At 45.8% G+C, this 24,582-nt stretch overlaps 1 protein-coding gene across 1 annotated transcript; it reads left to right on the forward strand.

Annotated features, from left to right (window-relative positions):
- Window positions 1-445: 445 nt before the first annotated feature.
- Window positions 446-23,489, forward strand: cplx3a (complexin 3a). Its single transcript, XM_055662517.1, has 3 exons — window positions 446-733; window positions 17,734-17,821; window positions 23,042-23,489. The coding sequence occupies exons 1-3, from the start codon at window positions 573-575 to the stop codon at window positions 23,264-23,266; spliced, it is 474 nt and encodes a 157-aa protein (XP_055518492.1). The 5' UTR covers window positions 446-572; the 3' UTR covers window positions 23,267-23,489.
- Window positions 23,490-24,582: the final 1,093 nt, after the last annotated feature.

A 24,582-nucleotide genomic window follows, 5' to 3' on the forward strand; every position in this document is an offset into this window, starting at 1 on the left:
TGAACTGACGGAATATGAAGATATTTAATGTGGAAATTGGAATGAGGAAACAAGGGAATAGGGACAAAAGGCAGAGTTGCACATTGGACACAAAATGCTGGAGTAACTTGGTGGGACAGGCAACATCCCTGGCGAGAATGAATGGGTGACGTTTCGGGTTGAGACCCTTCTCCAGTCTCGACCCAAAACATCACCCAATTTTCTCCAGCGATGCTGCCTGTCCCGCTGAGTTACTCCAGCTTTTTGTGTCTATCTTCGGTTTAAACCAGCGTCTGCAGTTCCTTCCAGTGCAAGTATCCTCAGGCATCTGATTCACTGTTTGTTTCCTCCCGGTAGCGTGAACCTCGTGCCCAAGTCGTCAGCAGATGTACTCGAGTTTCATTAGTGGGAAGTGGGAAGATTTCTATGCTGCTGGAGGGGGCGGGGAGGCTGTGGGCTGTGTTATTCCTGTCCATTCAGCGCGGAGAGCTGTCCACATAACGTGGTGCTGAAAGCCCTCTCCCCGACCCACTCCACGCTGGGAGCTGTTCGTGCCTCTCGCTCCTGAATTCTGCAGCCGGCAACTTCCAGCCATGGCTTTCATGGTGAAGTCTATGGTCGGGGGCCAGTTGAAGAGCTTGACCGGGGGACTGGGAGGCGAGGAGAAGGGAGAAGGGGAGAAATCGGACGCCGCAGCTCAAGGGATGACGAGAGAGGAGTTTGAAGAATATGAGAGTCAGCTGTTGGAAGAAAAGTAAGTGAATTCTTTCCAGGAATGTGTTAAAACGTGTTTCCTCTCAGACCCTAGACGGTGATACATTAGTGGAGGAACTCAGCGAGTCAGGGGGGCATCTGCGGAGGGAATGGACAGAACTCGAGTCTGAAGGAGAGTTCCGACCCGAAATATTTCTTTCCATTCCCTCCACAGATGCTGCCTGACCCGCTGAGTTCCTCCATCAGTGTGTGTAAATGAACTGTATTCCGGACTGAAGCGAAGAGCGTTTGCTCTCAGACCTTAAGGCTGAGATACAGAAGCTAACATTTTAAATATCTAACCTACAGGCAGGACCTTCAGGATAAAAATAACTCTTAAACGTAAACTATTTTTAGTTGGTATTCATCTCAACGCAGCTCATACCAATCTAGTCGTAGAATACTCTGCTCTCTTTCCTCAAATACCACACTGTTCACAAACCTTAAGAGATTATCAATCATCTATAATCCTGTTGAATAATGGACACGTCATTAATTATCTGTCACTCCATGCATGAGTCACACACACTCGACAATCTAGGTGGCTGAGGGGTGATCTTATAGAATGTATAACATTATAAAGGGGGATAGTTAGGATGAGTACACAGGGAAGTGTGGTCACGGACGAGAGTTTAAGGTCACACAGTTTAAGGATAAGGGGGAAGTCTTTTAGGACCGAGATGAGAAAATCATTTTTCACACACAGAGAGTGGTGAATCTGTGGAATTCTCTGCCACAGAAGGTAGTTGAGGCCACAGTTCATTGGCTGGATTTAAGAGGGAGTTAGATGTGGCCCTTGTGGCTAAAGGGATCAGGGGGTATGGAGAGAAGGCAGGTACGGGATACTGAGTTGGATGATCAGCCATGATCTTATTGAATGGTGGTGCAGGCTTGAAGGGCCGAATGGCCTACTCCTGCACCTATTTTCTATGTTTCTATGTTTCTATGAGAGGACATAGGTTTAATGTCAGAAGGGGAAGATTTAATAGGGATAACCTTGATGTAGAGAGTGGTGGGTGTATGGAATGAGCTGCCAGAGGGGGTAGTTGAGGCAGGCAATATAACAATGGAGAGGGAAGGATTAGATGGATATGGGCTGAACGTGGGCTAATGGTTCTAACTCAGATGGGGCATCTTAGTCGGCATGGAAGGTCATATTTCAATGATGTATGTCCCTGATCTAAGTGAAATTAAATAGAAAATCGTGTCCACAAAATGGGAAATATATTGAAACACTCGAGGGCTTTGCGTTTGTGGTCAAAGGTGTTCGAAACATTGCACTGGTGTTGCTTCAAGGCTTTCTTGCTCCATATCTCATCAAGAGAGAAGTTGGCAAAAACATCACGAGAGGGAATCGTAGGACAGGTCTCCCCACCACACACCTACGGACTTTTTATAGGGGGACAATTGAGAGCACATTGACCTACGGCATCACTTCCTGGTTCGGGAGCTGCAAGGCGTACGAACGGCACCAATTAGACAGGATAGTGAAGACCGCCAGCAGGATTATTGGTGCTCCACTCCCTTTCCTGCTGGACATATACAGGAAGAGATGTATCAGCAGAGCCATCTCCATCATCAAAGACCCCTACCACCCATCGCATCACATATTCTACATCCTGCCATCTGGGAAGAGGTACAGGAGCATTAGCTGCAAAACCAGCAGGATGCTCCTCAGCTTCTTCCCGCAGGCTATAAGACTGCTAAACGGACTTTGCCCCCTGCCAAAGTATCGTGCACCAACCACCAACCTGGACACACTGCAGCAGAGCCACTGTCGTGCCGCTGCCGATCGGAACGCCTGTTGAATGTTTAGTAGAGTGTTAAATTTGTTCATGATATATGTATTTTTATTTCTATTTATTTTTAATGCACACTGAATGGACACTGGTTGAGCAACGTTTTTTTGTTTCCTCTGGGTATGTGAATACTCAGGAAATGACAATAAAGATATACAATACAATACAATACGATACAAATCTCGCTGATGTCATTGTGGTCTGCAGGATTGGGGGAGGAAACAACATTCTCCTAACACCATGTTTTCTCCAGAGGGGCTAGAAAGATAACGCAGTGATCTCTTGCTCGATGTAATAATCTGCCACTACAGGGTGGTCGAGGAAAGAGTTTGATGGAGGTTCTACAACTAGGGGGTAAAACTCACAGGGTAAGAGCTAGGGAAATTCCGTAGTCAGGATGCTTGGCCTTTGAGTGTATAACCCAAGGGTCATAAAAATGATAGGAGCAGAATTAGGCCATTCGGCCCATCATGTCTACTCCACCATGCAAGCAAGGCTGGTCTATCTCTCCCTCCCTCCCTACTAACCCTCCCTCTCCTGCCTTCTCCCCATAACATCTGACACCCGCACTGAGATATTTTTTTAACTGCAGCGGTGATGTAATGTTGACTCCAGATGTTGGATCTGCCACAACCTTGTCCAATGGTTCTGCTAGAATCGAGGGTCTGAATGGCCTCTGACTCCAGGACCCTTTGAAGGGTTTGAAGCGGACATTCCTCTTGCAGACCTCAAATTATTTCTCTCTAAATGCAAGTTGCTTCAAGTGTCCCATCGAACATGGTTCTTTTATCATAGAGTCATAGAGCTGTACAGCATGGAAACAGGCCCTTCGGCCCACCTTGTCCATGCTGACCAAGTTTGGCATACTGGGCTCATCCCACCTGCCTGCATTTGACCCATAGACCAACTTCCTCTCCATACACCTGTTCGAATGCTCTCCAAAGAATTTCCAGATCTTAACAACCCATCTGTGCAAAGAAACCCTTTTAACTTTCCCTTAAATTCCTTCACCCAATATTTGATACCTCTGCCCTTTAAACCCCACCACTTGCCCGGGGAAGCGATTTCTCCCCCTGTCATCCATCAAACCACCTCAGGACGTGGAAGACCTCTCTGACTGCCCGCCTCTGCTTTAAGAAGAGAGACCATCTTCGGCACATCCCGGAATCTTTTTCCCACCTCCACACCCTCTCCCAAATGTGTGGTTCCTTTCCGCAAATCAAAGCCCGTGTTCCAAACATCTTCCTCTGTCCTAAATTGACACGGTCACATTTTAATTTCCGTCATAATTTCTGAATTTGAACTCTCAATGTTATTAACACATGGTCCTGAGACGAGATTAGTCAGCCGCTGAAGTCTCCGAAGTGGCAAAGCTCATTCCATCACGCCCGGAAGTGTGTGGCCTCTCGCCAAAGCTTGGATGACGCTTTTAAATGCCTCTCCTGTACGTCTTTTATTAAAATAACCTATGCTTTATTTCTGGTACAAAACATCGACATGTCTTTGTACCACATCAGTGCACGAGACAGTTTGCACACGCTACGATTTTGATGACACGAACCCTGAGAATATAACCTAATAAATATTCCCCAGAATCATCGACAGTAATATTAAGATTGCCTCTCTGGCTGCTGATGCTTAACCTTGTAATGTCACCCTTTCTGTCATTTTATTTACTCACCCATGAAATTGAAAATAAATTTTCTACGGGTTAGATGCATCAAACCTTCAAACATGCTGTACACAATCTATTCAACACCTGGACAATACAAAGCTCAGGAGAAGGGGAATGTCTTCAAAAATCTCTGATCCATTTATTCTATTTAAAAATACTGAGCTCTCGTTTGATTCTATTATCTTGGGATGGGAATTAACAAATAGTCTTCTTAATGACTGTACATGTAATCCCTTAGATTAACATCAGCACTGTGGATCAGCAATGAAATCCATAAAAAATATGATCAGCAATAAATCCATCAAAAAATATGATCAGCCAACACTTCCTCCCATGTGTGTGTTAACCCAGCTGATGAAAATACACTTGCAAGTCAGCATTCAGTCAACATAATGAGTGCCGAACATTATGTCAAACTAAACTGATCTGATCTTCCTGCATGTGATCCATATTCCTCCATTCATGTGCATATCTACAAGCTTAAAGCCACTATCCTACCTGTCTCCACCACCCAGTGTATTCCATGTACACCCCACTTCTGTGTTAAAAAAAAAACTTGCCCTCCACTTACAGTCATACAGCGTGGAAACCAAGTCCTTCGGCCCAACTTGCCCACATCAACCATCTATACTAGTCCAACCTGCTTGTGTTTGGCCCATATCCATCTAAATCTATCATAGAAACATAGAAACATAGAAATTAGGTGCAGGAGTAGGCCATTCGGCCCTTCGAGCCTGCACCATTCGCCATTCAATATGATCATGGCTGATCATCCAACTCAGTATCCCATACATGCCTTCTCTCCATACCCCCTGATCCCCTTAGCCACAAGGGCCACATCTAACTCCCTCTTAAATATAGCCAATGAACTGTGGCCTCGACTACCCTCTGCGGCAGAGAATTCCAGAGATTCACCACTCTCTGTGTGAAAAAAGTTCTTCCCATCTCATATCCTATCCATGTACCTGTCTAAATGTTCATTTAATGTTGCAACAGTTCCTGCCTCAACTATTTCCCCTGCCCACTAATTCCATATACATACCGCCCTTTGCATGATAAAGTTACTACTCAGCTTCTATTAAATCTCCCCCCCCCCCCCCTCCTCACCTTAAACCCACGTCCTCTGGTTCTCGATTCCAAAATCCTTTAAACTCCCCTCCCCCCCCCCCCCTCCCCTCCCCCCCTCTGACCTTGAAACAATGTCCTCTCATGTCTTTGACATTTACATCCTGGGGAAGGCTCTGAATGTCTACCCTATCTAAGCCTCTCATAATTTTATATACTGCCATTAACCTCCAGCATTCTAAAGAAAGTATTCAAAGTCCGTCCGATCTCTAAACTTCAACCTCAAATATCCTCCAACATAAACAAACCTCGTCTGCACCCTCTCCAACCCCACGTTTATTTCACTCCTGCGTAACTGTGCTGCAATATTAACTGGAACAGAATAGAAACATAGAAAATAGGTGCAGGAGGAGGCCATTCGGCCCTTCGAGCCAGCACTGCCATTCATTGCGATCATGGCTGATCGTCCCCAATCAATAACCCGCGCCTGCCTTCTCCCCATATCCCTTGATTCCACTAGCCCCTAGAGCTCTATCTAACTCTCTCTTAAATCCATCCAGTGATTTGGCCTCCACTGCCCTCTGTGGCAGGGAATTCCACAAATTCACAACTCTCTGGGTAAAAAAGTTTTTTCTCACCTCAGTCTTAAATGGCCTCCCCTTTATTCTAAGACTGTGTGGCCCCTGGTTCTGGACTCGCCCAACATTGGGAACAATTTTTCCTGCATCTAGCTTGTCCAGTCCTTTTATAATTTTATATGTTTCTATAAGATCCCACCTCATCCTTCCAAACTCCAGTGAATACAAGCCTAGTCTTTTCAATCTTTCCTCATAATGACAGTCCCGCCATCCCAGGGATCAATCTCGTGAACCTACGCTGCACTGCCTCAATCACAAGGATGTCCTTCCTCAAATTAGGAGGCCAAAACTGTACGCAATACTCCAGATGTGGTCTTACCAAAGCCCTATGCAACTGCAGAAGAACCTCACTATACTATACATTCATAATTGAATGTTTGGTGTTGGGGATCTGTTCCTGGGATAAGGGGGGAGGATGAGGGTGGTGAGGGGGGGGGGAATCATTTCTGCCTTGAAAAGATCCATTGCCTCCACAGCTTTGTGTGGCAATGAATTCCGCATTCACCACCCTCCAACTAAAAATGGGAATTCAACATTCCCTAGTTAGGAAAGACATCAGGATATCTAGCACTTCACCCGCTGAGTTTCTCCAGCATTTTTGTCTAACTTCGGTTTTCCAGCATCTGCAGTTCCCTCTTAAACCTGGGTCATGATCAGGTCAGTTTGGACCCTCTATGAGAACTCTAATCCAGTTGATATTTTAAAGAATAACGTCACCTCTTTCTTTGTATTTGTATTTTAAATGCATTAAAAACATTTTGTGTAATCTAATTAGTCCCCACATCACCCCCCCCCCCCCCCTCCCCCATTTATGATTGCTAGCATTAAAGGACATTATCCTAATATCAATGATTAATAGTGGATAATGCTAATTAAAATATTTACTTCAATTCTGGGCATTCCGTTGAAATTCCTCTCTGCCTTTCTATATAACCAGCCTTAACACCTTTCTAACAAATGAAATTGTGTAGTTTATATAGTTGTGTATAAAATGGTTAACTTGCTGAGTTTATTAGAAGCAAATAAATGGTGTGAACCTATGTATATGATCGTTTGGCCAAACACCTCCGCTCTTTAGGTCCACCTAAACCTACCCCATCTCCCGGTTGCTAAACACTTTAACTCCCCCTCCTGTTCCCACACCGACCTTTCTGTCCTGGGCCTCCTCCATTGTCAGAGTGAGGCCCAACGCAAATTGGAGGAACAGCACCTCATATTTCGCTTAGGCAGCTTACACCCCAGTGGTATGAATATTGACGTCTCTAACTTCAAGTAACCCTTGCTTCCCCACTCTCTCCATCCCTCATCGCATCTGCCTGCTCATGATCCATTGGGAAGTTGTACAGAGAATGTAATATGTTAACATCGTTTTTGTACCAATACATTGTACTCACTTCTAATAAATAAAATTAAAAAATAAAAAGATCCATATTCCTCCATTCATGTGCATATCTACAAGCTTAAAGCCACTATCCTACCTGCCTCCACCCTGGCAGTGTGTTCCACGTACACACATACATATATATATATATACACATACACACACACAAACCGAAGATCCCAGAAAAAACCCACAAAGTGACGGGGAGAATGTACAAACTCCGTACAGACAGCACCCGTAGTCGGGATCGAACCCGGGTCTCTGGCGCTGTGAGGCAGCAACTCTACCGCTGGGCCACCGTGCCGACCTTAATACTAACGACACTACTACAGACTAAGTACAGTAACAAATCAACAGCGTGTTGATCTGCAGAAAAATGTTCCATTGTTCAAATATTAGGACAAAAAAAGAGAACGGCTTTTAGTCTAAAACATTTGTTTCAATGTCAACATTAGACAATAGACATTAGACAATAGGTGCAGGAGTAGGCCATTTGGCCCTTCGTGCCAGCACTACCGTTCAATGTGATCATGGCTGATCATCCCCAATTAGTACCCTGTTCCTGCCTTCTCCCCATATCCCCTGACTCCGCTATCTTTAAGAGCTCTATCTAGCATTAATTAACATTGTTTTGTAAGCTGTTGAATTCTTAAGCTCTTATGCTTTGGTTGGCTTTTAAAATTGTCATAGATGGATTAGATCTAACTCTGAATGGTAGCTTAACTTTTATGGGCTTAAAGATTGAAGAAATTGCGTGGAAAAAGCATCAAGGAAGTATTTAATTTCAAGGAGTGGAGTAGTTGGGTGATAGAATTGAATGCCAGCCTTTCATTTTACAAGGTAGACAAAAATGCTGGAGAAACTCAGCGGGTGAGGCAGCATCTATGGAGGCAAAGGAAATAGGCAACGTTTCGGGTCGAGACCCTTTTTCAGACATTTCATTTTTACAACCTGGTTTCCACTTGCTTTGGGAAATTGTACGCAGTTCACTGTGCGGTTCAAGGTCTTGTGGCACAACGATAGTGTTGCCGACTTACAGTGCCAGAGACCCGGGTTCGAACCTGACTACATGTGCTGAGCGTGTGGAGTTTGCACGTTCTCCCTGTAACCGCGTGGGTTTTCTCCGGGTGCTCCGGGTTCCTCCCACATTCAAAACACTAGCAGGTTTGTAGGTTAATTGGCTTCTGTAAAATTTTCCCTGGTGTGTAGTATACAACAAGTGTTGGCATGGGCCGAAGGGCCTGTTTCCACCCTGTGTATGTCGAAACTCTTCGATAGGGCTTATCTTTGTTTAAAATGTTCTATGAAGGTGGTTCTGACTGGCATTACACATTCCGAATAGGCACTTTGAAAAACCTGTCCCTAAATGCCAGAAACATTGCAATAGTCCAACTTCCTATTTATTGCACCTGTTCTTTACTGCCACAAGGGTTAAGGTCGCAAGATGTAAGATACAGAGATGATCAGCTGGAGAGACAACTACTTTCATTTCAGCGCTAAATGTCAAGGGCTTTCTGTTTTGAAGCGGCCACAAATGGGAACATGTTACTCAATGTTACAGAAATGTTCTGAGATGTCAGGCATGGATTTATTCAATGCCTGCATTTGTAATGTCAAATGATTTAACTGGAGATGAATGATCCATTGTGTTGAGCTGTGATGGGATTAATAATTCTTAAAAGAGCCCATTGTGTTGCAAACAAAAGATAATGATTGCAAACTTCATAATTAAATGTGGGTTCAGCCCAGTTTAAAGAAGAAACATCATCTGTTTAACCTCATCTCTTTGTCAGTCTTGGCAGTTCAGGTGAGTCCCAGTTTAAGGAGCTGAATTGTGATGGCCTTCGAATGGAAACCAGACTTCAATGTACAGATAGAGAAATACAGTGTGGAAACAGGCCCTTTGGCCCAACTTATCCACACTGGTCTCAGCTACATTAGTCCCACCCAAAGATCATAGAGCAGAGTTCCGCTCTTTGACCTTTGGTCCCACCTGCCCGCGTTTGGTCCATATCCCTCCAAACCTGTCCTATCCATGTACCTGTTCAAGAAGGAACTGCAGATGCTGGAAGATCGAAGGTAGACAAAAATGCTGGAGAAACTCAGCGGGTTCAGCAGCATCTATGGAGCGAAGGAAATGGGCAATGTTTCTGGCTGAAACCCTGAAGGAAATAGGCAACGTTTCGGGTCGAAACCCTTCCGGGTTTCGGCCCGAAACGTTGCCTATTTCCTTCGCTCCATAGATGCTGCTGCACCCGCTGAGTTTCTCCAGCATTTTTGTCTACCTATCCATGTACCTGTCCAACTGTTTCTTAAACGTTAGGATAGTCCCTCCCTCAACTTCCTCCTCTGGCAGCTCGTTCCATACCCCAACCATCTTCCTGGAACCCCACCCAGATTTCACTAGTACTTTGCTGTTGTGTTTCCAAAACACAACACAAAGTTGTGGCGAATCTGTGGGATTATTTGCCACCAAAGGCTGTGGAGGCCAAGTCTATGGATATTTTTAAGGCAGAGATAGATAGATTCTTGATTGGCATGGGGGGTGTCAGGGGTTATGGGGAGACTGGGGCTTGAAGAGAGAGATAGATCAGCCATGGTTGAATGGAAGCGTAGACTAGATGGGCCGAATGGCCTAATTCTGCACCTATCACTTATGACGTTAAGTGCAGGAAACATAGAAACATAGAAAGAAAGAAATTAGGTGCAGGAGTAGGCCATTCGGCCCTTCGAGCCTGCACCGGCATTCAATATAATCATGGCTGATCATCCAACTCAGTATCCCCGTACCTGCCTTCTCTCCATATCCCCTGATCCCCTTAGCCACAAGGGCCACATCTAACTCCCTCTTAAATATAGCCAATGAACTGGCCTCAACTACCCTCTGTGGCAGAGAGTTCCAGAGGAACTCATTGGGTTAGGGAGCACCTCTGGAAGGCATGGATAGACATTGATTCAGATTGAGACCCTTTTTCAGACTGGAGCAATGAGGAAGAGTTTCAGGGGTGACAAAGCCTGCCAGGTGATCGGTGGATGCAGGTGAGGGAAGTTTGAATAGCAGGTGAATGGAGTAAGTGACAAAGGCCGGAAGTTCAATAGAGGACTCATCTGGTACTATGGCAAGGTGGGTACCTGCACTCACCCCACTGCAGGAACTATACAACAGGAGGTGCAACTCCAGAGCAAACAAAATCATGAGAGACCTCTTCCACCCCTGCAACGGACTGTTCCAGCCGCTACGGTCAGGCAAACGCCTCCGTTGCCATGCAGTGAGAACGGAGAGGTTGAGAAGGAGTTTCTTCCCAGAGGCAATTCGGACTGTAAACGCCCATCTCACCAGGGACTAACTCTACAGAACGTTTTTTCCTTCTATTATTTATTATGTAAAAGAATATGTGTGTTATGATTGTGTTTATAATTTGTTTGGTTGGTTTGTTGTTTGTCTTTTGCACAAAAGTCCGCGAGCATTGCCACTTTCATTTCACTGCACATCTCGTATGTGTATGTGACAAATAAACTTGACTTGACTTGACTTGACTTGACTTGCAGATGCTGGTTTATGAAACAAGACACAAAGTGCTGGAGGAACTCAGCTGGTCAGGCAGCATCTCTGGAGAACATAGATGGGCGACATCTTTCGAGTCTGAAGAAGGGTCCCGACCCAAAACGTCACCTGCCCATGTTATCCAGAGACGCTGACTGACCCGCTGAGTTACTCCAGCACTTCAGTGTCTCGGTACTGTGGCAGACCCCGTTAATTAAACTAAACGTAGCCCTGGGTTTAGAACAATAAGCTGCAGTCTATCAAGAGACAGGACTTGAAATAAGAACAATAGTAACCAAAGTCAAACCTTCCACAGACCTGACGTAATGACACAATAGAATTTTTATAAAAAATAATATGTGGTTTAAGCTGGCTTTTACCCCACCCCTGTGCCCAGAATGTGCCTTTGCAAATTACTACAATTAATAAAACGTAAATATCACTTTCCTGCATTTGAGAATACCTTGTCAGCAACCCAGCCAAATCACTTTCAAAGTCTTACTTCACTTCACTTTACTTCAAGCAAGCAGGAGAGAACATTATGTGTAGGAAGGAACTGCAGATGGTGGTTTATACCGAAGGTAGAGACAAAATGCTGGAGTAACTCAGTGGGACAGGCAGCATCGCTGGAGAGAAGGAATGGGTGACGTTTTGGGTCGAGACTCTTCCTCGGACTGGAGTGTGAAGAAGGGTCTTGACCTGAAACGTCACCCATTCCTTCTCTCCAGAGATGCTGCCTGTCCCGCTGAGTTACACCAGCACTTTGTGTCTATCTTCGGTTTAAACCCGCATCTGCAGTTCCAACCTATCTATTATGTTGGGGTTGGACTTACTGAAGGGATCCGGAAATGAAAAATAAATCTAAATCTATATTAAAAACTATTCTCATGGAGTGACATTGGAATCCTTTCAACTATCTTTAATCGGACCTTAAGTTATCAGACTTCAATGTTATACCTTTCACCCTTTATCCTTCATCTATGCACTGTGGATGGCTTGATTATATTCATGTACAGTATATTCTTTGACTGGTTAACACACAAAGAAACTTTCCACTGTACTTCAGTAGACGTGACAATAATAATATGTAAGATTGTTGGAGAAAAAATATTTGGTAGCTCCTCATTCATATAACCATATAACCATATAACAATTACAGCATGGAAACAGGCCATCTCGACCCTTCTAGTCCGTGCCAAACACGTATTCTCCCCTAGTCCCATATAGCTGTGCTCAGACCATAACCCTCCATTCCCTTCCCATCCATATAACTATCCAATTTATTTTTAAATGATAAAAACGAACCTGCCTCCACCACCCCCACTGGAAGCTCATTCCACACAGCTACCACTCTCTGAGTAAAGATGTTCCCCCTCATATTACCCCTAAACTTCAGTCCCTTAATTCTCATGTCATGTCCTCTTGTTTGAATCTTCCCTACTCTCAGTGGGAAAAGCTTTTCCACGTCAACTCTGTCTATCCCTCTCATCATTTTAAAAACCTCTATCAAGTCCCCCTTAACCTTCTGCGCTCCAAAGAATAAAGCCCTAACTTGTTCAACCTTTCTCTGTAACTTAGTTGCTGAAACCCAGGCAACATTCTAGTAAATCTCCTCTGTACTCTCTCTATTTTGTTGACATCCTTCCTTTATTTAGGCAACCGAAATTGTACACCATACTCCAGAATTGGCCTCACCAATGCCTTGTACAATTTTAACATTACATCCCAACTTCATATTTATCAGGTGAAAAAGTTCATGAGAAGTTCATATTTTGGTCAGTTCAATCATGCATTAGTCTCTGTACATACACAAAGGTTGATGTATAGTCCACACATCTGTGATCTCTCTGTGTCTATGGAGTGACTGATGGCTTTGTATGTGTAGCTCATTCATAATGGAAAGAATGTCAGCAGCTTTGACCCCATCTCATACCAGAGACCCAAATGACCCCGACAATATCGCTTATGGATTTGTGTCTAACTTCAGGAGAGAAACCTACTGTATGTGTTCAAGGGGGAAAAATAGAGGGGAAGTAATTGATCAAACCATCTATAGGTGCAAGCTTGTTCTAACTCGCACCCTTGTTAATCCGTAAAGGGCCGGTCCCACGAGCATGCGACTCCATGCGGCAAGCGAGACCTAACGTGGTCGCTTGAGCCGTACGGCCTCGCGGGGCCAGTCCCACTTCGATCGCCGAAGTCGTATGGAGTTGTGCGGAGCTGGTCCCGACATCGCGCTCCGAAAAACTCCGAAAAATTCTGCTGGTGACAGGCCCGTGTTCAAAAATTCAGCGTTGTCATAATGTCTATCTTTGCCGAATCCACACATTCTCAGTCACTCGCCAAACGTCATCCACAGAGATCCCTGACTGATAGATAAAGATTCAAGATTCGATTCAATTTAATTGTCATTTGGACCCCTTGAGGTCCAAACGAAATGCCGTTTTCTGCAGCCAAACTTACAAAAAATCTTACCCAACACACAACAGGCTTTACATAAAGATCCATCACATCGCTGTGATGGAAGGCCACAGTTTAAAAAAAACTTATATCTTTAAAACTGAGATGAGGAAGAACACTGCACTCTCCCCCCCCCGATGTCAGAGTCAAAGTCAAAGCCCCCGGCTGGCGATGGCGATTGTCCCCGCGGCCATTAAAGCCACGCCGGGTGGTGCGAGGTCGCACAGGGTCTTGGTGTTAGAGCCCCCGGCGTGGTGCTCGCTCTCCCGCGGCTGCCAAGCCGGTAGTTGAGTGATGTCAGGCCCCGCTCCTGCTCTTCGACCCCCGCAACTCGGGAGGGAGAGTCGCCCCGTTGCTAGAGCCCTGAAAAGAGGGTCTCCCTGGAGGGAAGGCGGGTCCCGGTGCCGCCGTCCGCCAGATCAGTTGCAGCCTCCGAATCTGAATGGCAGCAGCAGCAGCAGGCTCCACCACGACCGCTCCACCCGAATGGACTCGGCCTACTCCGCGACTGTGAGGTGAGTCGTCGCCACCAGAGTCCCCGGTCTTCTCCTGTTGGAGGCCGCTCCTCGTTGCAGCCCCAAGACAACGGAGACCTGACAAAGAAAATCGGGTCTCCCTTGTGGGAGAGTTACCCCCTGTAGATACCCCCCCCCATCTTTGCACACCCCAATCCGCACATAACAAAAACTACATAGAAACATAGACAAAAAAAATAAAAACGCAGACGGGCTGCAGAGGCCGCTGCTGACGAGAGTCGCGCCGCCTACCGCTAATGTAGAGGTGGCAGGTTCCTCAACATTTAGAAGGGAGAGTCTGAGCAATGTCTTCAGGAAAGCTCATTGGAACATACATCATTTTTAGCTTGCAGAAATGAAAACAAAATTACAGGTATTAAAATACCCTGATTTCTTTAACTACTGCAGGGAAGATAATGTTGTTATTGTGAATCTGAAACACTCTTGCCCCTAACTTTTCACATGGACACATTAGGGTCACATGGTGGCACAGCGGTAGAGTTGCTGCCTTACAGCGCCAGTCCCAGGTTCGATCCCGACTACGGGTGCTGTCTGTACCTTCTCCCCGTGACCTGCGTGGGTTTTCTCCGCGATCTTCAGTTTCCTCCCACACTCCAAAGACGTACAGGTTTGTAGGTTAATTGGCTTGGTTTAAATGTGAATTATCCCTAGTGTTAGTGTGCGGGGATCGCTGGTCGGTGCGGACTCGATGGGCCGAAGGGCCTGTTTCCGCGCTGCATCTCTAAACTAAACTAGACTGAACAATTGTTTTCATGTTTCTTAAGAACACAATTATCTCACCACAGCAGAACTACCAATACTTTCAAAAGGTTTTGTCTCCTTCTGATAATTGGTCTGCTATTATAACGTTATATTATAATTTATTATATGATAATAATAGAAATATTCAATTACGATAATTAATTTATTAGAATAATTGAAAACATATACCTCCAGATTCAGGAATGGTTTCTTCCCAGCTGTTACTAGGCAACTGAACAGTCCTGTCATCAGCTAGAGTGCGTTCCTGACCTCCCATCCGTCTGAAGAAGGGTTTCGGCCCGAAACGTTGCCTATTTCCTTCGCTCCATAGATGCTGCTGCACCCGCTGAGTTTCTCCAGCTTTTCTGTGTAACCTCCCATCTACCTCATTGGAGACCTTTGATCTATCTTTATTGCCCTTAATATTATTGCTTTGCATTAAACGTTGAATTCTTTGAGTGGTGAATCTGTGGAATTCGCTGCCACAGAAGGTAGTTGAGGCCACAGTTCATTGGCTATATTGAAGAGGGAGTTAGATGTGGCCCTTGTGGCTAAAGGGATCAGGGGGTATGGAGAGAAGGCAGGTACGGGATACTGAGTTGGATGATCAGCCATGATCATATTGAATGGCGGCGCAGGCTCGAAGGGCCGAATGGCCTACACTCCTGCACCTATTTTCTATGTTTCTATGTTTATCTTTGCACTATGCGCGGAGTGTTTGAATGTAATCATGTGTAGTCTTTTCCTGGACTGGATCGTAAGCAAACGAAAGGATTTCACTGGACCTTGGTGCACGTGACATTAATAAATCATACTGAACTATAAACTAAACCAAACTAAACCAAACCACCAAACCTCGTGTGGCAATCCTCGTGGATTGCCTGAAACATGATGATATTGTGTTATACCTCATCTGATCTGTGTCAATAGACAATAGACAATAGACAACAGGAGTAGGACATTCAGCCCTTCGAGCCTGCACCGCCATTCACTGTGATCATGGCTGGTCATCCCCAATCAGTACCCCGTTCCTGCCTTCTCCCCATATCCCCTGCCTCCGCTATCTTTAAGAGCCCTATCTAGCTCTCTCTTGAAAGTATCCAGAGAACCTGCTTCCACTGAGGCAGAGAATTCCACAGACTCACCACTCTCTGTGAGAAAAAGTGTTTCCTCGTCTCCGTTCTAAATGGCTTACTCCTTATTCTTAAACTGTGTCTTTACGATACTTCTCATATACATCCAGATTCACATATTTGCGGTTGCAGCACCTAAACTGTGGAACAGCATCCCGCTCCTCATCAGAACTGCCCCCACCATCGACTCCTTTATAAGTCTCGACTCGAAACCTGTTTCTACTCCCTAGCGTTTGTGAGCCCCTCTGAGGGGGCGCTGTAAACAGTGTATGTATGTATCGTTAGGTCTGTGTACCCTTGTATGTGGCCCATTAATACCTGCACTGATGTGAAGCACTTTGGTCAACGTGAGTGGTTTTTAAATGTGCTCTACAAATAACTGTATTATATACCTATGCAAAGGCAGATCTCGGTGAAAATAACAACTGATTTCAAGCTCCAAGGGGTCACTTTTCATATTTTTGTGAAAAATTAATTCATATCAGTAACAAGGCTGTGGAGTCGATACCTAAAACACCCAACTCCGACCTCTTGATTCCTTGTGTATCCGACTCCAAGTCTGACCCCGACCCTGGCCCCAAGGTATAATCATTCTAAATCTGCTCTGATGACATTAGAAATTAGAAACATAGAAACTAGGTGCAGGAGTAGGCCATTCGGCCCTTCGAGCCTGCACCGCCATTCAATATGATCATGGCTGATCATCCAACTCAGTATCCCGTACCTGCCTTTTCTCCATACCCCCTGATCCCCTTAGCCACAAGGGCCACATCTAACTCCCTCTTAAATATAGCCAATGAACTGGCCTCAACTACCCTCTGTGGCAGAGAGTTCCAGAGATTCACCACTCTCTGTGTGAAAAAAGTTCTTCTCATCTCGGTTTTAAAGGATTTCCCCCTTATCCTTAAGCTGTGACCCCTTGTCCTGGACTTCCCTAACATCGGGAACAATCTTCCTGCATCTAGCCTGTCCAACCCCTTAAGAATTTTGTAAGTTTCTATAAGATCCCCTCTCAATCTCCTAAATTCTAGAGAGTATAAACCAAGTCTATCCAGTCTTTCTTCATAAGACAGTCCTGACATCCCAGGAATCAGTCTGGTGAACCGTCTCTGCACTCCCTCTATGGCAATAATGTCCTTCCTCAGATTTGGAGACCAAAGCTGTACGCAATACTCCAGGTGTGGTCTCACCAAGACCCTGTACAACTGCAGTAGAACCTCCCTGCTCCTATACTCAAATCCTTTTGCAATGAAAGCTAACATACCATTCGCTTTCTTTACTGCCTGCTGCACCTGCATGCCTACCTTCAATGACTGGTGTACCATGACACCCAGGTCTCGCTGCATCTCCCCCTTTCCCAATCGGCCATCCCAATTACACAAAATGGCATTTCATAAGAACTACATGAATCATCTTTGAAACACATGTCCTTAAAGTTTTGAGTCTAATGGTTGTAGCTATGCTATTGTGGCTTTTATTCGTGAATTTAAAAAAAACATAATTCATTTTGCTAAGAGGAAAAGAAAGATACATATAGGTCTATGACAAAATTAAAATCCCATTGAATTAAATAAAAACTCTCATTCTCTCGGGTGGAAATTCTTCCCAATTCTCAAAAGTGGGATTCTTCCCAATTTAAGTAGACACTAGACAATAGACAATAGGTGCAGGAGTAAACCATTCGACCCTTCGAGCCAGAATGACTCTTAAAATGAGAGAAAGCATTGAATAACTTAGTACTCCTTTCCTTGGAAAAGAGGGATAATTAAACATGTTTAAGAAGGAACTGCAGATGCTGGAAAATCGAAGGTAGACAAAAATGATGGAGAAACTCAGCGGGTGCAGCAGCATCTATGGAGTGAAGGAAATAGGCAACGTTTCGGGTCGAAACCCTTCTTCAGCCCTGACAAACGAGATATTTGTAGCGCAGAAAGTGGCTGTTTGGCCCAACACTGCTGGTTTGTGTGTAGGAAGGAACAGCCGATGCTGGTTTAACGAGCATCCCTGAATCATCTCCCTTTGGTTGCAGGACGGAGCGTGATGCCAACTTTGCTCAGAAGAAGGCGGAGCGGGCGACTTTGAGGACGCACTTACGAGACAAGTACCGGCTCCCGAAGGTAGGCTCTCTCTCTCTCTCTCTCTCTCCACCTTGATTCTAATAATAGCAAAGAAACATAGAAACATAGAAAATAGGTGCAGGAGGAGGCCATTCGGCCCTTTGAGCCAACACCGCCATTCATTGTGATGATGGCTGATCGTCCCCAATCAAGTTCGAATCAAGGGGAAAATTCGGGAGAATCCGTGGTAACTCGGGAAGGTGGGACAGGGGCTTTACAGGCACAAAGTCAAGCAGGTTTGTAGGTTAAATGGCTCCTGTAAATTGCCTCAGGTTTGTAGAATGTTAAGGTGGGACAATACGGAACTGGTGTGTACAAGTGATTGTTGGGCGGTGTGGCCTCGATGGGCCGAAGGGCCTGTTTCTTCGCTGTATCTCTAAACTAAACACACTTGGTGCAACACCAATAATAAATATACATTAAATGATCAGTTGTTTCAAGTAGACCAGACCAAACATTAAAGTTTGCCGAGCAGTGCAAATTAGTGCAAAGTCCATTGTAGTTTGGTGCTAATGTAGTGTTGTGGTTTGTGTTCAGTTTAGTTTAGAGATACAGCGCGGAAACAGGCCCTTCGGCCCACCAAGTCCATGCCGACCAGCGATCCCCGCACATTAACACTACCCTACACACACACACACTAGGGACAATTTACACATAGACCAAGCCAATTAGCCTACAAACCTGTGCGGCTTTTGGAGTGTGGGGGAAACCGATGATCGCGCAACAGGGTCACGGGGAGAACGTGCAAACTCCGTACAGGCAGCGCCCGTAGTCGGGATCGAACCCAGGTCTCTGCCGCTGCAAGCTCTGTAAGGCAGCAACTCTACCGCTGCACCACCGTGCCGCCCTTACATTGTTGTACAGGGTGGCTCAAGAGGCTGATAGTTGATGTGAAGAAGCCCAGGTTCCCAGGTTCCCAGGCTCCTGTTCCTTCTTCCCAATGGTTGCTTGGTCTAGATGGACGCAAATTGCTGGAATAACTCAGCGGGCCAGGCAGCATCTCTGGAGAAAAAGGACGGGCGACTTGACAGACTCCAAAAGAATGGTTCTAACCCAAAATGTGACCCATCTTTTTTCTCTAGAGATGCTGCCAGAGACACATTTTTGTGCCTAAAGTCCAAGTAAAGATAGTTCATGAGATAGACGGCACTCTAGCTGATGAGAGGACCATTTAGTTGCCTGATAACCGCTTGGGAGAAACTACTCCTGAATCTGGAGGTGTGCGTTTTCAAACTTTTGTACCTCTCGAGAGAAAGAAGAGATCATGGCCAGAGTGGTGTAGGTGAAACGTCACCCATTCCTTCTCTCCAAAGATGCTGCCTGTCCCGCTGGGTTACTCCAGCTTTTTGTGTCTATCGTAGGTGTATGACAACATTAGGCACCTTCTGGAGGCAATGCTACCTGTAGATCCCTTCAAAGGTGAGAAGGTCCGTGGCCTTGTCGGACCAGGCAGGAGGTCAAAGACAATTAGTAGAATTAGTCCTTTGCTGTTGCCTTACGTAGAAAGGTTCATTGTTTCAAAATTATCCAATGAAACATATCTAGTGCTATTAATTTCAAGATGATTTCTTGATTAGCGCGGGGGTCAGAGGGGAAGGGGAGAAGGCAGGAGAATGGGGTTCGTCGAGAGAAATAGATCAGCTATGATTGAATGGCGGAGTAGACTTGATGGGCCGAATGGCCTAATTCTACTCCTATTCCTGATGACAGATTGGTAATAATGTAATAATTAGACAGGTAGAGCCACAAGGGCGAAGGAAATCACGACTCGGTGATTGAATGAATGAAGGGATTAAAAAAAGATAGGTTTAATGACGCACTCTGTGTGGTTAATCTCAGAGCAGTCACAGCAGATGCATCCTGAATTGACTCAATGTTAGCTATCTATCTTTAGACTCACTCTAAACTTACTGGGTGGCACAGTGGCACAGCGGTAGAGCTGCTGCCTTACAGCGCCAGAGACCCGGGCTCAACCCTGATCACGGCTGCTGTCTGTACGGAGTTTGTACGTTCTCCCTGTGACATAGAAACATAGAAAATAGGTGCAGGAGTAGGCCATTTGGCCCTTCGAGCCTGCACTGCCATTCAATATGATCATGGCTGATCATCCAACTCAGTATCCTGTACACTGCCTTCTCTCCATACCCCCTGATCCCTTTAGCCACAAGGGCCACATCTAACTCCCTCTTAAATATAGCCAATGAACTGGCCTCAACTACCTTCTGTGGCAGAGAATTCCACAGGTTCACCACTCTCTGCGTGAAAAATGTTTTTCTCATCTAAAAGATTTCCCCCTTATCCTTAAACTGTAGTCTCTTGTTCTGGAACATAGAAAATAGCTGCAGGAATAGGTCATTCTACCCTTCGAGCCATTCAATATGATCATGGCTGATCATCCAACTCAGTATCATGTACCTGCCTTCTCTCCATACCCCCTGATCCCTTTAGCCACAAGGGCCACATCTAACTCCCCCTTAAAAATAGCCAATGAACGGGCCTCAAGTACTTTCTGTGGCAGAGAATTCCACAGATTCACCACTCTCTGTGTGAATTTTTTTTTCTCTTCTCGGTCCTAAAAGACTTCCCCCTTATCCTTAAACTGTGACCCCTTGTTCTGGACTTCCCCAACATTGGGAACAATCTTCCTGCATCTAGCCTGTTCAGCGTGGGTTTCCTCCGGGTGCTCTGGTTACCTCCCACGTTCCAAAGACGTGTAGGTTTGCAGTTTGCTCGGCTTCTGTAACTTGATGCCAAGACTTTAACTTGATGCCAAGTTCAAATGAAACTGCAGATCCTGCAGGTCTGAAAAAGGGGTCCCGGCCCAAATCGTCGCCTGTCCATTTCCCCCTCTGCAGATGCTGCCCGATCCACTGAGCTGCTCCTGGTCCTTGTCTTCTGCTCAGGGTTTCAGCATCTTGAGCAAAGCACAAAGCGTTAGAAGAACTGGTCCTTTCTCCCATTGAGTCCATGCCGACCATCGATCACCTGCTCCCACACTCGTTCCACGCTCTCTCACTTTTCCCTCCTCTCCCACTCACTTTCACCTACAAACCCGCCGCCTTTGGTATGTGGGAGGGAACCGGCGCACCTGGAGAAAACCCACGTGGAGAACGTGCAAACTCCGCAGAAAAAACACCCGAGGTCAGGATTGTACCGGGGTCTCTGGAGCTATGAGGCAGCAGCTCCACCCACTGCACCACTCTGCAACCCTGTTCTAATGGGTGAACTATACTCCATGCACAGCCATCTATTAAAAGTGCTGACTTTCACATTGGAGCAGGTATCCTCTATTATACTAGTTGTTCCGTTAGTTTACTTTAGTTTAGTTTAGAGATACAGCGCGGAAACAGGCCCTTCGGCCCCTCGAGTCCACCCTGACCAACGATCCCCGCACACTAACACTATCCTACACACACTAGGGACAATTTTACACATGCACCAAGCCAATTAACCTGCAAACCTGTACGTCTTTGGAGTGTCGGAGGAAACTGAAATTCGCGGAGAAAACCCACGCAGGTCACGGGGATAACGTGCAAACTCCGTACAGACAGCATCCGTAGTCGGGATCGAACCCGGGTCTCCGGCGCTGCAGGTACTGTGAGGCAGCGACTCTACCGCTGCGCCACCGCACGTCCCTATTAATTCTGACTAGTTCCTCTTGATTAAATGTTACTGATTGTGTGCCTCGTTGTCACCTTCCCCTCCGCTAACAATGAAACATTCTACATTTCCTCCAGGATGCTCAATCTTCAGTTTTCCCCCCCACACACACTCTAAAGGCGTACAGGTTTGTAGGTTCATTGGCTCGGTATAAGTGTCAAATTGCCCCTAGTGTGTGCAGGATAGTGTAAAGGGCCTGTCCCACTTGGGCGACATTTGCACGTCATGCAGATGGTGCGCGAACATTTTGTACATCCCAAAATCCTGGGGCGCCGTGCGCAACCCTGCCTACGTCACCACGTACCATGCACGCGTCACGTGCGTCGTGGCGCGTAAATTATGTCACGTATTTTCTGCGCAAATGACGCCCAAGTGGGCCAGGCCCTTACGTGTGCGGAGATCGCTGGCCAGTGCATAGAAACATAGAAACATAGAAATTACGTGCAGGAGTAGGCCATTCGGCCCTTCGAGCCTGCACCGCCATTCAATATGATCATGGCTGATCATCCTACTCAGTATCCCGTACCCGCCTTCTCACCATACCCTCTGATCCCCTTAGCCACAAGGGCCACATCTAACTCCCTCTTAAATATAGCTAATGAACTGTGTGGCCTCAACTACCCTCTGTGGCAGAGAGTTCCAGAGATTCACCACTCTCTGTGTGAAAAAAGTTCTCCTCATCTCGGTTTTAAAGGATTTCCCCCTTATCCTTAAGCTGTGACTACCTTGTCCTGGACTTCCCCAACATCGGGAACAATCTTCCTGCATCTAGCCTGTCCAACCCCTTAAGAATTTTGTAAGTTTCTATAAGATCCCCCCTCAATCTCCTAAATTCTAGAGAGTACAAGCCGAGTCTATCCAGTCTTTCTTCATAAGACAGTCCTGACATCCCAGGAATCAGTCTGGTGAACCTTCTCTGTACTCCCTCTATGGCAATAATGTCCTTCCTCAGATTTGGAGACCAAAACTGTACGCAATACTCTAGGTGTGTTCTCACCAAGACTTGATGGGCCGAAGGGCCTGTTTCGCTAATCTAAACTAAACTAAAAAGGGTCGGAGTTGCATGGAACGGTGACACTTCCTTAAATCGAAGAGAGGGAATGTGTACCGCCGTGCTTTAAACAGTTGAATGAGACGGAGGTTTGCCTGACTCCTGTGTTGATGGATTGCTATGGGGGTGTCTGTGAGCTACTGTGATTGAGACTCTAATTAAAAGGTAGTTCGACACCTGCACCGGAAACCATCTCAACCTTGTAATTTGACCTTGAGCGTTAAATGGCCCTGGCGAGGATAGTAATTTACCGGAATCAATCTACTGTCGGAGCCAAAGGTTTGCTTACATGAACTATTAATATCCAAAACAATTAGTTTCCTGCTCTTCCCACAGCTGCTTATCTGTTTGGAGCATTGGGTTGTGGCTCCTGTAAATCTAACGCACCACTAAGGCAGTGGCTGGCTCGAGGTGGTGTGTCGTGGGCTGAAGAGTAATGAATAAATTCAATCCGTGATCTCTGTCCCTCGTCCCCTTCCCTCCCCTCCCTCTTCTCTCACCCCCTCCAGAGTGAAATGGATGAGAACCAGATCCAGGTGGCTGGAGGCGACGTGGAACTGCCGAAGGAGTTGGCCAAGATGATCGAACAAGACAATGTGGAAGAGGCGGAGAAGGACTCACTGATGGGTCAGCTGAGCAACATCCAGAACCTTGATCTGGACAGCTTGAAGGGCAAGGCTCAGGCAACTCTGGAAGACTTCAAACAAACGGCAGAGAAATGTTGTGTCATGTGAAAACCACAAACAATGGGACTGATCTTCACCTTTCACTGCGACCTAACACCGCCCTCCCCCCTCCTTATTAAACACAAACCTGAACGTTAATCTCCTGGTGAAGTCCATATGTTAGTTGGGTTGTCACAGGTCTAAAGCCTTCACTTTGTACAATATATCTGTCAATGAGCGATTCTTGTCGACTCACTGTTAATTGTTGCTTGTGGTATCTTAAGAGACGAGAGTGTGAATTGAATTCCAGACTTGGAATTCTGAACATAACCAAACACTAACTCCTGGGCTGTGGGTTCGATGCCTCTCCCATCCGTTTATACCCGCGATAGAACATTTCAGTAGCTGAAATGGCCATTGTTAAATATAATAGGCGCCTAGTTTATCTTGATCTAGTTTCATTAGTAGAAAGCGATGAACTTTAGATGCTGGTTTAGGTGGAAGTGCTGGAGTAACTGAGCGGGTCAGGCAGCATCTCTGCATGGGTGATGTTTAAACAAGGGCCCCAACCCTTTCCTGCTCTCCAGAGATGCTGCTTGGCCCACTTTGTGTCCTTTCTAGTTCAATTAGTTGCGTTCGACTATGAACATGTCAACAAACTCACAGCATCATTGGCCTTGGTCATCGTCCCAACCCGTAAACTTAAATAAACCTGATATAACAACAGTTTCTTCATATATCCAGTCTTTAATCCAGCAAAATGTTTGAAGATGGATCACCAGATAGGCAACACAATGAATAATAGAGAGATACAGCACAGTAAAATGTACCAGGAATGAGTGGGTTAGCATCTGATGAGCGTTTGACAGCGATGAGCCTCTACTCTACTCGCTGGAGTTTAGAAGGTTGAGGAGGGACCTCATTGAATCTTGCAGAAGAATGAAAGGCAGAGATGGAGTGGATGAGGAGAGGATGTTTCCACTGGTGGGAGAGTCTAGGACCAGAGGCCACAGCCTCAGAATTAAAGGACTCTCATTTAGAAATTAGGTGAGGAGGAACTTAGAAGCATAGAAAATAGGTGCATGAGTAGGCCATTCGGCCCTTGGAGCCTTCACCGCCATTCAATATGATCATGGCTGATCATCCAACTCAGTATCCCATCCCTGCCTTCTCTCCATACCCCCTGATCCCTTTAGCCACAAGGGCCACATCTAACTCCCTCTTAAATATAGCCAATGAACTGTGGCCTCAACTACCCTCTGTGGCAGAGAATTCCAGAGATTCACTACACTTGTTAGAAACATAGAAACATAGAAATTAGGTGCAGGAGTAGGCCATTCGGCCCTTCGAGCCTGCACCACCATTCAATATGATCATGGCTGATC

This window comes from Leucoraja erinacea, chromosome 36 (genome assembly GCF_028641065.1).
Source record: "Leucoraja erinacea ecotype New England chromosome 36, Leri_hhj_1, whole genome shotgun sequence".
Taxonomy (NCBI): domain Eukaryota; kingdom Metazoa; phylum Chordata; class Chondrichthyes; order Rajiformes; family Rajidae; genus Leucoraja; species Leucoraja erinaceus.